The 14,130-nt window shown below is 32.6% G+C and overlaps 1 protein-coding gene across 5 annotated transcripts in view; it reads left to right on the top strand.

Annotated features, from left to right (window-relative positions):
- Nucleotides 1-5,489, top strand: part of Spn (protein phosphatase 1 regulatory subunit spinophilin) — a 241,724-nt gene extending 236,235 nt beyond the window's left edge. For all 5 annotated transcript variants that reach the window (XM_085959922.1, XM_085959924.1, XM_085959926.1 and 2 more), the window contains 4 exons: nucleotides 1,087-1,189; nucleotides 2,712-2,891; nucleotides 4,044-4,216; nucleotides 4,485-5,489. In XM_085959922.1, the coding sequence (XP_085816048.1) occupies nucleotides 1,087-1,189; nucleotides 2,712-2,891; nucleotides 4,044-4,216; nucleotides 4,485-4,751 (723 nt within the window). In that variant the 3' untranslated portion in view covers nucleotides 4,752-5,489. The remainder of the gene's footprint in view (nucleotides 1-1,086; nucleotides 1,190-2,711; nucleotides 2,892-4,043; nucleotides 4,217-4,484) is intronic.
- The last annotated feature ends 8,641 nt before the right edge of the window (nucleotides 5,490-14,130 follow it).

Raw genomic sequence — 14,130 nt, forward strand, 5'->3', positions numbered from 1 at the left:
TTTTTTTTTGATTTTTATCAATATCGTTTACGATCATAGATTTGCCTACCAAATTTCCAGTGCCGTGTGTTAATGGGTCATAAAACGTCTGGATTATTTTTATTACCATCTTAAAATAAGTAATATATGATGTTTTACGGGCGCACCAAAGTTAGATATTGGTGCATACAAGTTTGATACGGTCGACAGTTTCACATACCTTGGTTCTCTTGTAACTCGACATAATTATATTACAGAAGAAATCAACAAGAGAATAATGTCTGCGAATAAATGCTACTTTGGCCTATTAAGACATTTTAAGTCCCGCATACTATCTCACCGAACTAAAAGCACTTTTTACAAGAGACTTGTAAAGCCAGTGCTCACCTACGCATCGGAAACCCGGACATTAACTCTGCGAAATGAACGAGCCCTGAACATTTTTGAAAGAAAAATTCTCCGCTGTGTATATGGACCGATCAGGGACGGCACCAATTGGAGGAGAAGATATAGTGCTGAGCTCTACGGGCTGTACGAAGATTGCAGCGCAGTTCAATCAATTAAGATTGGGAGACTGTGATGGCTAGGTCATGTGCACCGTATGAATGACAAAGAAACCGGCAAAGAGAGTGATGTCCAGCAATCCAATAGGGCGTAGAAGAAGAGCCAGGCCAAAGATTCGCTGGTTGGATGGAGCTGCCAGTGACTGCTGTATTCTGGGGGTACCTAATTGAAAAGCGGCCACACTAGATAGGGACAGGTGGAGGGAGCTGTTGGAGGTGGCTAAGACCCTCACCGGGTTGTCGCACCCCTGATGATGATGTTTTACGAAAAGTCTGTCACAAATTTCAATGACTGGCTCATGAAATAGTATAGTTTATTACGATTTATTGAATATTTTTATATGCCAGGACTCTGAAATAATTTCGAATTACGAAATTTGAATTAAAGGTATGGTTTTATATGAAAATAATGTTCAAGGGACTTTTTTTTCGCAAAAATTTCGAATTACGGCGTATTTCGAATTATCCGTGTTCTTATTAACGAGGTTCTACTGTATATTGTGTCATACTGACAGTTGCTGACGTATATTTCTCTTATTTCCAGCACTATTCTGAAGTGGTAAAGAGATCCAGCACAGAATATCAAGTGAAAGAAGACACGTATGCTTCCATTACTCATCACCATCAGTATGCTGGTCCTCTTTCCGGTAGGATTATTTACTTATACTCTTTATTAGTTCGATAATACAATTTAGTCTTATAGCATATTGATATCTTTTTTGTGATTAGATAATTAATGTATTCCATTCAAAATTATCCACTTAAAAACATAGATTCAAGTACGAAAATCTTATTATTATTTCAATACATTTATGACATAACATGAAAGTCTTTTTTAGGCTAATTTCACATCAAATCAAATCAAATCAAATCAAATTTATTTATTTTACATATAATGAACATAACAAATTATAAATTCAAAGCGTTCACGACATGACATAAAATAAGTGTTAATAATAAAAAAAAAAAAATTAAAATACAGAGAAAAAGTAATAAAATAAGAAAATAAATTAAATAAGTAACAAAATAAAAGTAGATGGAAGCACACAGAGTGAACTTCGATAAACCCTATCTTAAAAACTTATAAAACAACGTCCACCTAAATTCACCCTCACGTAAGTGGAATATATCAATATCCGAAGCGATTTCATTAAGCATGGTTACTGCCCTCCCAATTGGCATTACTAATGGCAGGTTAGTTCTGCACCGTGGGAGAACAAACAACGCATGCCCTCGATTCCTAAGGTAATTATCAGAGACACACAAGCCAATACCACCAAGAATGGCAGAGTTCACATTTACGCCGCGTATAAGTCTGAAAAAATATGTAGCTAAATAAAGATCCCTTCTAAATTTTAAGCTACAGTATGTAAGCATCCCTAAGAGAAAATCAGTCGGATAGAGCCACGGATAATATCCATACAACCGAAAGTAAAGGAGTCGTAGAAATTTCTTTTGGACTCTCTCCACCATAAGGCCGTACTTCAACTGATGCGGGGCCCAAACGATAGACCCACTCTCAAGTCTGCTTCTAACTAAGGAGTTATAGAGAATTTTTAATACCGTAACATCCGAAAAGACCCGGGAAGTACGCAAGACAAAGCCCAACATCTTTAGCGCCTTTTTACAAATGGTATCTATATGACCACTAAACGTCAGTTTACCGTCAAATGTAATTCCAAGATCTCTTACAGATGCTATTCGCGAGAGAACTCTGCCATGCATCGAGTACTGGAAAAACAATACTCGTGAGGCTTTAGTAAACGATAAAACATTGCATTTATCAATATTGAAGTCCAGTTTGTTACGCCTGCATACATACCTACTTAGGCTTAATGCATACATAATTTTTGACATTTGATAAATCAGACTCGTTCAATTACCGGTCTATCGGTATTACGCGGTATATAGCCAACGACGTTTTAGACGCAGTGAATCCAAACTGGAACACTTGTGAAGACGTCTCCATGAGCAGAGTGAAAAATTTCAAACGTCATTGATCTTAACCCACTCCCACTCTCAGTTATGTGAAATAAATCAACCTCTGATCGTTTTGTCGAAGAGAGCCAATCGACAGAATGGTTCTCGATTCATCTGGAAGATGTACCCAAATACCTTGAAATTATTTTTGTCTTTAATTTTTATTCTAAGTGCTCTTTTGTTTGATAGGTCCTCCCGCATCCTTAGCGGAGCAACTAAAGCAAGTACTTGCCGAGAGGGAGCGGAGATTGGCGGGTGACACGCCCCCTCCCCAAATCCATTTACAGTCCGGCCAACCTAACCCTGTTGTTCTCACTCAGAACCTTGTCGAGGAAATACGGCAAGCTGTCAATGAGGCCAACGCGAGAGGTAACACTTTTACAACTCTCTGAACTGGCACTTTGTATTAGTTATTGTAGGCTATCATTAGCATTATTATGCTCTAATTGCATTAGGAAACTCAACGACCGACGCCGATCGCTGTAAACGATCGTCATTTTTAAATTCAATATTTCAAGTAAAAAATTGGTCATCCCGATGCTTGTTTTGATTGGTTTATAGCATTATCTTGTTTATCTATTTAAAAGTATCTATTGGCAAGTTTGGTGGCTACACTAAACACTTTTCACACATAAATTCATACTTCAAATGTAACCGCACATTATTGCGGACTATATCTGGACTAGTAACAAGTTGCTGATTAATAATTATTAATAATTAACATATTATTTTTGTTTCGAATTATTATTCTTTTAAAATGATGAATAAAGTCAGGTGACTATCATTATAAATGCATACGTGAACGTGACAGCATTGACTGGATGCGATTCGCGAGAAATCATCAGTGATAATCTCAAGAATTCGACAAATTGTTACTAGGCAAAATTAATATAGGTAGAACATACATAATTTGAAAATATCTCATGCATATACATATACCCACCACAAAAATTCTTTTTTCGAAAGAAATATGACACCCGACGGGACAAAATTATGTATGTTCAATTTATCGAATGTTACATTCTCAAATTTTTAATAAACGTACGTTGAAACGGAAGAATAAAACTGACAACCAGGACCAGCATTTAAAGAAATCGCTGGTTAAAATTTTGAAAGCTAAAAAAAACCCCTTGAGTTAAAAAAAGATATTTCTCAAGATTCTATAAACCCATGTTGAACTCTCAAGAAAAAAATATTCTTAAATTCGAGAATTCTCGAATCTCGATAAAAAAAAAGTCAAAAAAGGTTGATGCATGTGGCCCGATGTGGACCCTCATGCCTTCAAGCCAATCCATCACCCCAATCGTTGAGTTGGATCGGGCTAAAAGAGTTGTTTCTATTTCACTCATGACTTGACGAAAAGATTCTTAATTACATGTCTCAGTGTCGTCGAGTCTGCTTGTGTGGGTGCTTGGAGATGTTTATTTATTCCTCCTGGGATATTGATCTCTTTAAATCTCTAGTATAAAATAAGATTTAAAATCTGTGTCTCTCATTGATGTAAAATGTGATGAATTTCAGTAAAAAAGGTTGGTCCAGGATCAACGGTGTCCGTTCCGGTAGTGAATGAAGTTCCGTGGCAGCCCCTAGGAGTTCCCGGAACTGATTCACCATCTCTCTCTCCCCTCTCTGCCTCCACGGCTTCGTTTAGTCCTCATCATTCGACGCCAGTCATTCACTGGACTAAACAACAGGTTTGATCTATCTCCATTGTCCCCTATCCACAATTGATACATTAATGTTGATCAAAGATGTTGAAGGAAACTTGTCTTCTATGCAGATGTAGCTTTTATATATAAACGGTGGTTACTAAATTTCCCTCTTGTTTAGTTCACTTAACTCCTTTTATTATAGTCATTCAACCTTTTATATCTTGATCTTATTTACATAATACAATCTAGCTCGTGACAGTACTTTTACTGCCTACTTCATTATTACAGTTAAATGTATATATTGTATCAGGTGTGGCAGTGGATCGTGGCGCAGGGCCAAGGCCTGGAAAGGTATGCTGGAGCGTTCGTATCGAGAGGAGTGGACGGCGCCCTCATGGTGACCCTCACATCTCGAGACCTCAAGCTGCTGGGCGTGGCCGGGGAAGACAAGCAGCGCCTCAAGAGGAAGCTCAAGGAACTGCGGGCCATGGCTGAGAAAGAGCGCCGCCTTCAGGACAAGCACGACAAGATGCTCAAGAAAGCCGAAAAGCGAGCCAACAACGTCAAGAAAAAGTAGTCATATTCCTAGCTCTTATTAATTATTGTCGTCGATGATAAAGTTATCCACTAGAGAAATTATTGAAAAAAAAACTCTACTATGATTTCCATTTCGAGGAATCGCTTTTATTTTCATTTTTCCCATTGCACGGATAGTGTTCCTTATCAATGTTAGATCACGTATCACGTTACGTGTTACGTTACGTGTCTACGTTACATGTTACGTAACGTGTCACTTCGCATGTTACGTAACGTGGTATATCGCGTATCACGTTACGTGTTAGATCACGTATCAAGTAAATATCAATTAGAGAGCGAAAATACGCCGCGGGGAAATTGAATTATAACACGGCGACATCCCCTATTAATTGCATAATATAAGATTGTTCAGTGTGATTCTTTGTGTCTTCTTTTAAAACGGATCTTATTTCAAAACAAATTTCTGCTGCCGAATTGATGTTTACTCGGATACGGTTTTAATTATCAAAATTTTAATTATATCTTAATGAAGCAAAGATTTATGAAAATAAGGCTAAAATAGTAGGAGTCGATGCTTTTAATTATGTTTGTGTTCTTCGCAACCGGACAACGGGATGCGATCATTTTCGAATGTTTTATCGTTTTCTCGGATCGTCTCCGAACACTTTTCGAAACCGAAGGCCTAAATGAAATTTATAAGGTAATTCTAATGTTACTATATACACCGATCTTATGAATTGTATGTGTGCGTGTGCGTGGTTTTTTATTTAGTACTCTCAAAAAAAACATAATAAGTAAACTGTAGGGAATAGATAATCTGTACATAATTAATAGATAAATCAATTTTATTCTACATTATATAAGTAGGTACTAATATTAGTACTGGTCATGCTCCAAATTCATTTACATATTATTATTATTATCAAAACAGTGATATCATTAAAAGTAATTGCCTTTTTTCTTTTCCAACAGACTATCTATGACTAGCACAATTATTTTTATACATTTTTCTCAATTTGTAGAACAGAATTGAAATGCATTTATCAAGTTTTACAAGATAAATTTTATTATCTACAATTATTATTCATGGGTAAATAATAGTAAATTCAAACAATACGCCTCAGTAATAAAATTAAGCACATATATTTTTATTTTTAGCACAAAATATTAATTATTATTTTATTGGTTTTTTTTTTAATTTAACAATAATTTATTATCTGTTATTGTTTTAATATTTTTTTGTTTATTTTTATTTGATTATCATTTCTTATGCTTATGTTTCTTAAGCATTATTATGTAACGTTAATAACTATATTATTATGAATTAATGAAAATAGTTCAGAGTACCTAAACCTGGCAAAATGTCAAGTAGCCGATTTCTATCTATTTTTCCTATTGTTGTAAGATTGTATATATTATACACATTAATTAATATTCAGCAAGTCTGCATATTCAATTACACCAATACATTAATTAAATAATACATATATACATATTTACATTTTCCAATGTACAAAATTTTACATCAATTAGAAGAGATGTACGGTAGGTATGTCATTGTTTGTCAAATGAAAAATTCGTCGACAAAAAGTATAATGCTAAGAGTTGATTAATTTGTTTTCTCGGAGACCCGTTTTTAGACTTATATAATAGGGCACTAAATATTTAAATCCTCAAAGAATGTATTGAAAATTGTGTGTTCTGTAGCGAATATACCGATGTTGTAATTTTTTAAATGCATTTTATAATGTTTGATAATATAAGACTATTTAAGTTTAGTTTTATAATATGATTAAATTGTACAATTAGACAATTTAAAATTTCATGCCGATGCCATTATTAAAAGTGGGTTCGTGTAACCCCACGGACCGTATAGACATTTTTAATTAACACATATTTTTTTTTTGAAAGTGCTAAATACGTATATGGAAAGAATAATAATATGTGTCGTATTGGTATATTTTTGTGGTGCGTCGTGTGATTGTTCATTGACTAATATAAAATTGCATTTTACAGTTTTCTGTCAGATATAACATTAGCGACACGTTATTTTTATTAAACAAATTATCGATAGCGAATAATTACTACTCATGTATGATAAAACGTAGCGACAGTTTATTTAGATAGCCAAATAATAATACGTCACTGAATGAATTTGTCGTAATGAAATGAAATTCGTTTTTGGCTGTGCATTGAACGGATATGATTTAGATTGTGCGGACGATATTTCGGATCGGAGGAAATTGTGTGATAGTGAAATATGATGAATAAATTGCATTTCGGTAATTACTTATATTAATATTACGGTCTGATTGAAGGGCGGGGGCGGGGGCGGTCTTCCATTGTGTATTTCTGCCAGTGAAATGTTGCGTAGTGTTGTTCTGTCACGGTGAATGCCAAACTTGTCATGGTCTGATACGATAGGAAATCTCTAAAATAAGACAAGTTATAATAAAATTATTAAATGATTCTTATGTTCGGTGTACTTCAAACACGTTTCGTGTAGCCGTAGACGGTTTTTCTTTTTAAATTCGTTTCAAAAATTTATTATTATCTTCGAATTGAATAAATAACTCATAGTCGATTTTGAATCACCTAGTCTTTTCTAACGTTAAGTATTAAGGCCAAATATATTTGAAATATTTGATTCGATACAAGATAACTTTAGGAATCCGTGTAGTATTTCTGTAATTCTTTGATAAGCACAATTATCATAATTATTATTACGTAAGCTCACTACGATAGTTGAAAATTGTTTTATACTTAACATTAATTGTTATTAAAGTCATCGATCATCGTTTTTTTTCATTCATGAGACTTGCTGTACTTATTTCCAAAGCGTAGCATCAAATGTCTCAAAATGTTTTCTCTTTCAACAAAAGTGAGATTAAATAATCATTAAACATTGTTAATTTCTTAATTTTTATCATATTGTAATATATTCTACGGCCGCTTTTGATCGATTTCACAGTTAATTCATAGATTTTTCATGTATATAAATAATAACCATAGTTATTTATTGTTTTGTTTTCATTATTTTCTTATATCAAATCGTGAACCATTCTGTTTGTCACATACAATAATTTATCGGCAGCCTATAAGGACAACGTATTCCTTCTTGTGCATAATATTATGTTTTTTTTCTTTGTTAATAACATAAAAGATTATTAATCATTTGTAATCTGAAATCTAATAACCATTAGATCGTTAGTAAAAATATGACTTAAACCAAATAATAATCATGCTTTTTACTGTTAAATTTAAATGAATCTTTTCCATCTTGTTGAACCGCTGGTTTGTTGGTTATTCCCTGATAATGTTTAATATGAAAAGTTTTAATTAATTGGTTATATATCTATTCTATTCAACGTATTGTGTTACAACTGTTCTCCGAGTGTTATTTATTTTATTTGGGACCAATAGTATTATTTAATTTACTTCCTTTTAATAATTAAATTAAATTATTTGAATTTGGCTATTTAGAGGTAATTCAAGACTTTCAGAATTATTTTCAGACATTTAATTTGAATCAAAGAATTAACAGACTCGATCTATTTAATATTGGTTATTTTCTATATGTGTACCCATTTCAAATTAATAATAATTATAGTATTCTTCAAAAATTTCTTGATTTGTATCTAAAATTAAAATTCAAATTTATCGAGTCATATTATATCGTATGTAAAAGGTATACATGATTCATTTATGATGTCTAAGTACAAAAATAATATACAATAGACGAAACTTTAAAATATTATAGAAAAACTTTTCTTTTATAGTATTTCTATTATAGCTTTTAAATATGGCTACTTCAGCTACAGAATAATAGGTCTACTACTATTTTCTGAAAATATTTTTTTTTATGTTATGTTTTTTTTTTATTTATTACTTTACTTTACTAGTTGATTTCGCTGTTATATTTATTTATTATTAATTTAAAAGAAATTCTATGGATTCAAGCGTACGTTTAATTATGACCTATGTCAGATTCGATTTGTGTTCTTTAGGAACTTGTTTATATGTTACGTACGTAAGTATAAATTATATTATACACATTTTTGCGTGAGTTACTTTGAGTGTATTATTTTTGTATTTTGTGGGAGTAAGATAAGTAAGTGTTTTATGATAATAGGATTAATTTAATTGTACGATATGTATTCCGTAAATGTGTAAAATAGTACATTTAAGAATAAATTATTGTGAAATTCGATTTGCTGTTTTTTATTCTTCCTGACAATTTTATTTTCCATTAGTTTTATTCTTATATAATATCTTTTATTTCAATATAAATTCTTAAAATGGATAAAATGTTTGAATTGTATAAGGAAAATTGCCTAGAAAAGAATATTTGTCTGAAAAATTATCTTATAGGCATGACCCATTCGCTGCGGAACTTTTAATTAATATTTAAAATTATATATAATGGCCACCTGACGGGCAACGCACGAGTTGCGTTGGACGCAGCGAATTTAAACTAAAGTTCCACAAACCAAAGAAAGACATTTGCCACCTGTGCTATAAGTTTCATAAAGCCATTGATTCTGAAAAGGCAAGTTTATTAGAAGAATACAATGCACACATTGACAGAAAAGTGAAAGGTCGAGAATTAAAAAAACCTATTTAAAGATCGAGCTATACCTACTGCAAGAAATTTTTTTTGCTGAATTTGAAATGGCAACGGTAAGGTATTGTGGTAAACGGGAAAGACTTTGCTTTTTTTTCAGACACATGCGGTGGGCAGAACCACAATATCACAGTGTGTGCAATGTTTTTGATGGCACTACAAATCTCAATGTACCAAAGATTGATCATTGCTTTTTTGAACCCGGACACTCCCAAATGGAGTGTGATTCAGTGCAGACTCTGAACGTGCACGCGCAGATTGAGAGAACACGAAAGAATATGGATATCTTTAACTCATCCGGTTGGTACACAGTGGTTTGGATATCATCAAAAGGTGGAAAGTACGCCGCCAATGAACTTGACACAACGGAATTCATTGACTTCAAATTTATTGCCAAAAAAGATTGACTCAAATGGAGACCAGGGAAACTAGTTAAAAATTTCTTGATTCCAATACAGAAATGATGAACCAAATAATACTTCATGTATGAAAAATCTGAGCAATAATTTTGCAGTACATATACCTATAAAGCAGCGCCTCAGTACAAGACAGAACCCAATTGATTTTGATTTCATCCAGGCATATTATTAAACCAATAGCCAATTATGACGCTCTGTCAGAGCGGTGTAGGTAATAAGACAACAACACCACCAGTTTTATAATATTTTCATAATTAATACAACTATTAGTGGTGATATTCGTGAGAATAATAGTGAAAATGAATCGGACTGAAAATGTTATAGGTATCCTAAATACAATATTATTTAGTGTAGTTAGGTATTGTATCTTACAAAGGCCCACCGTGTGGGTGCTAGACAGAATGCGTCTTCGTACACTATACATACATGTTTTTATATTTTTATGATTCAATTTATTCTTATATTGTTTGTATTAAATTTATAATCAAATATATTTTTAACATTTATCATCAAGCTGAACTGTCGATTCTACCTTTTTTTTTAAATGTCTTCCATGTTTGTAATCTTAAGAGTAGGCAATGTAGGCATAACAGACCAATGTGATTCATATTTTAGTCGAGCAGAGTCCACAGAGCGAGCAGCACGTCATTTTAAATCAATTTTACAACAAAATACCTGGTCATCGAAGATTTTATTTTAAAAACATAATAATAATTATTGTCGGTAGAGCAATTCTTTGCAATGATTTATTAGGTACCGTCAACGCTGTCGCCGGCCGGCCGAATGAAAACAATGTGAAAAATAATAAAAGTATACGGGGTACAGCACGATAATATTTATTTTTAGGCGTTATAAATTATTTCGTGCATTGGATTTACTCAACCAACAAAATACAATAATGGTACCTACCTATTGTTTCACTAGTACATATTATAAAAGTAAAGTTGCATTACTAGTTTGTAAAAGTGTCAGACTAAACTCGGGTACATCACTAGATATATTCTACGTTTTTTTTAAATATGCATTAGAATTAAACAATATTTACCTATTTTTTTTGATAATTATGTAGGTCTTACACATTAAAAATAAATGCTATTCATTAATAATGTTTTTTCGGAAGATACAGTTGCTGCTGTGGTTGAACGAGTAAGCAAACTTTCAAAGGAAACGTTGGATCTTATGAAGCTGCGTAGGAGTACGAAAAGCGAGCAACAAGTAGCAAATGATTTCGAGTACTCCACGCTGTGCAAAACTCTACATAAAAACATACGAGAAGATCTTCGTAAGTTCAATATGAACCTTGTAGAATCAATTATTGCGTCAGGAAAGAGCTTACATAAGAAGCAGCATCTGTCAATAGGGAGACGGCAGATCACGACACTAAAAGCGCAAGATGGAAGTATCGTGCATAACAGGGATCATCTACTGGACACTGTTGTAGAGTTTTACTTAAGTTTAAGATGACACTGACATCAATTCAGATCTTCTGCTGAACGGAGAATATGGAGATCCTCTTCCCGAGGTTACTACCACAGAGGTGGTGATATATTCATTTTTAAATTAATTTGTTTTTTATGCGATGAATGTGCTTCAATCAATTTCAATAGTAGTCAAAATTCATCATCGTTAATTGACAAAATGGATTCTATCATGGGCCCCACATCCTGAAGCGGGCCCCCAGGCCAGGATCTTTGGTGGGCTCACCTACCTATTGCTGAGGTTAAGGGCAGTATTGTGCTATAATGTAATGTTTCCTAAATTATACACGGGAGTTATCATTTAACTTACTATTTTTTTTTATTACTATTAATGAAATAATGTGAAAAGTGCATTAGCAAACTAACCAAGAACTCAGTAAATATATTTTTGTTTGCTTCAATACATCTGGCGCAGAAATCATTTTAAAGTGGAAACATGGCGAGCTTATTTTTTCCAAAGCTCCAATTTTTTATGAATGCCTTCACTTTGTCTTTTTAAATCAGTGAATGCATTAGTGGTCCTTGCATTGATTTATTCACTCATTTTTTTTTAAATTTCAACCAAACAGACAAGTTTAACAACAAAATTATCGTTCCTAAACAAATTTGCCTCAAATTTCAACATTATAATATTAATACTATCGACTGAAGGTACTTGATAGAATTTGAATTCTAATGGGTTTAAGTTTTGTACTATTCCATTTAAGGGGGAGACGCATGCCAGCAGAGAACCTAGCGGAAATATACGAAGCTTGCAATTTGAGATTTTTTTTTGATAATTTACAATTTCAACTTTGAATTTGAATTTCAAATTTCAAAAAAAGGATTTCAAGTTAAACACATTTTTATTTTTTTTAAAATCGATGTTTTTTAAAATATATATAAAAAATATCAAAACGATGAATTAGTCAAAAATCTACACCACATAAAATCTAAAACTTAATAAACTAAATTTTAATAATAAATATGGCCATAAAATATAATGTATTAATAAGATTTGACCCTGCAACGAATGCATCGAACAGATGTGTTTGTTTGTAATGAATGATTCATGGGGAATAAATAAAATAAATTTATGACTTATTCCAGCTTTAATATTCAACATTCAGAGTACAATAAAATATCAACATGTTATTTAAGAACAATCTCTTCACAGATCAACAAAATTTTGGTAATTATTATCATATCAATCTTAGTTGAAGCATTTTTTTGTTTTTATTAATATTACAAGGCCATTTTCAGTTTTTCAACTCACATTAATAATACTCTTACAAAGTTTTTAGGTTATATTTAAAAGCAATGATGAAAACCAAAGTTTAAATAAATAATGAGTTACGATCGTATGTTCCATTCACAGCTAATTAGAGGATAGTTCATCATTTTCACAAATTCACAATACCTGCTTAACTCATTCCGTGCGTCCAACGCAACTGGTGCGTTGCCATTAGATACTATTAGCATTTTAAATAAATGTGGTAATTAAAAGTAATTAACAGGTCCGCAGTGAATGAGTTAATGTCATCTGAAGACAAAATGAAAATCACAAACTTTAAAAATGTTGCCTGCACCACCAAAATCAATATACCTATATAGTCTATGATTTCTATTTTTTTGCTGTACGTAGAGTGAAATCATAGAGGTGTATGTTAAATGGCAGGAGAGGATTTGGAGTAGACTGGAAACAGCGGATATTACGTGAAAGGGCGGGAGACTTGAAGTTCCCTAAGTGGCCCGTTTTTTACGTATCAGCTGTAATACAAAAATTAACCGTACATTGAAATTATTCTAATTTTGTTTATTCAGTTATAACGGTTGACATAGTATATTTTACTACGTAAAGTGTACAGGCATGCTCAAATGATACAGTTGTAGCAAGCAAAATGAGCGGTCACAGCATATTAGATGTATAGATGGGTCACACAGACAAACTCGTCTCGACTGCAACATGTCAATTTTATCGATGTGATTTTGTTGGCAATCACAAAACACATGTAACTTAATGTATCGAGGCACATGGTGTCCATACAACATTTTTAGTTGGAAAGAGCATCCGCTGGGACATGCAGCATGAAGCTGCTCAGCATGAGTCTGTCAGTGCTAGAATACAAAACTGACAATGGCGGCGATCGTAATGAAATGACATTCAGGTTAAGAAATATCCTTCCACACCTGGGTGGAGGCAGATGTTGGAGAGGCCAAGACCCACTTACGGATGTATTGCCAGGATGAAGAAGTAATTTTCATTGAACTTCAATTGCAGCGTACACCTAAACTAAACACGCCTGTACATAGTAAGATATTTCTTTAATACTGACATAACTGACACAGACATAAGGCAAGTTCTTCAGATTTCACCCAATTTTATATATATGTTTTAAGCAATACATATTTTTTACATCTTGAACCAGATATTTCTGATAATTTTTTTGATAAAATAAAACATCACCCAAAGATCCTTTGTCAATTCAATGTCTTTGGCATCACTGTATTCATATTTGTGTCAATAGGTATGGTTCATTTTTCAATCATCAGAATTTAAGCTGAACTCAAATCAATCAATACATTAAATAATATGGCCATCAGACAAACAAAATATATGTATGTATAATTAATAAATCCAAATATAATTTTTTGATTACGATTATGTTGTTGTAATATATCACACAAATAATGCTTTTAATAATATATTTATGATAAATAATAATAAAAATATACAAAACACACTGGGAATGTATAGTAAAATCTCAAAGAAAAAACTATTAAAATATTTATACTGCTGTTTTTAATGCCTTTTCTGCTATTAATTAAAATATTATTCTCTAATGTAATTATAATATTGTGTCTTAGTATGAATTATTGAGTAAGCGAGTGAATAAAAAGTGTAATATTAAAATTTTA

This window comes from Rhyacophila brunnea, unplaced genomic scaffold, assembly GCF_057557595.1.
Source record: "Rhyacophila brunnea isolate RB1 unplaced genomic scaffold, BYU_Rbru_1.0 scaffold_9, whole genome shotgun sequence".
NCBI classification, from domain to species: domain Eukaryota; kingdom Metazoa; phylum Arthropoda; class Insecta; order Trichoptera; family Rhyacophilidae; genus Rhyacophila; species Rhyacophila brunnea.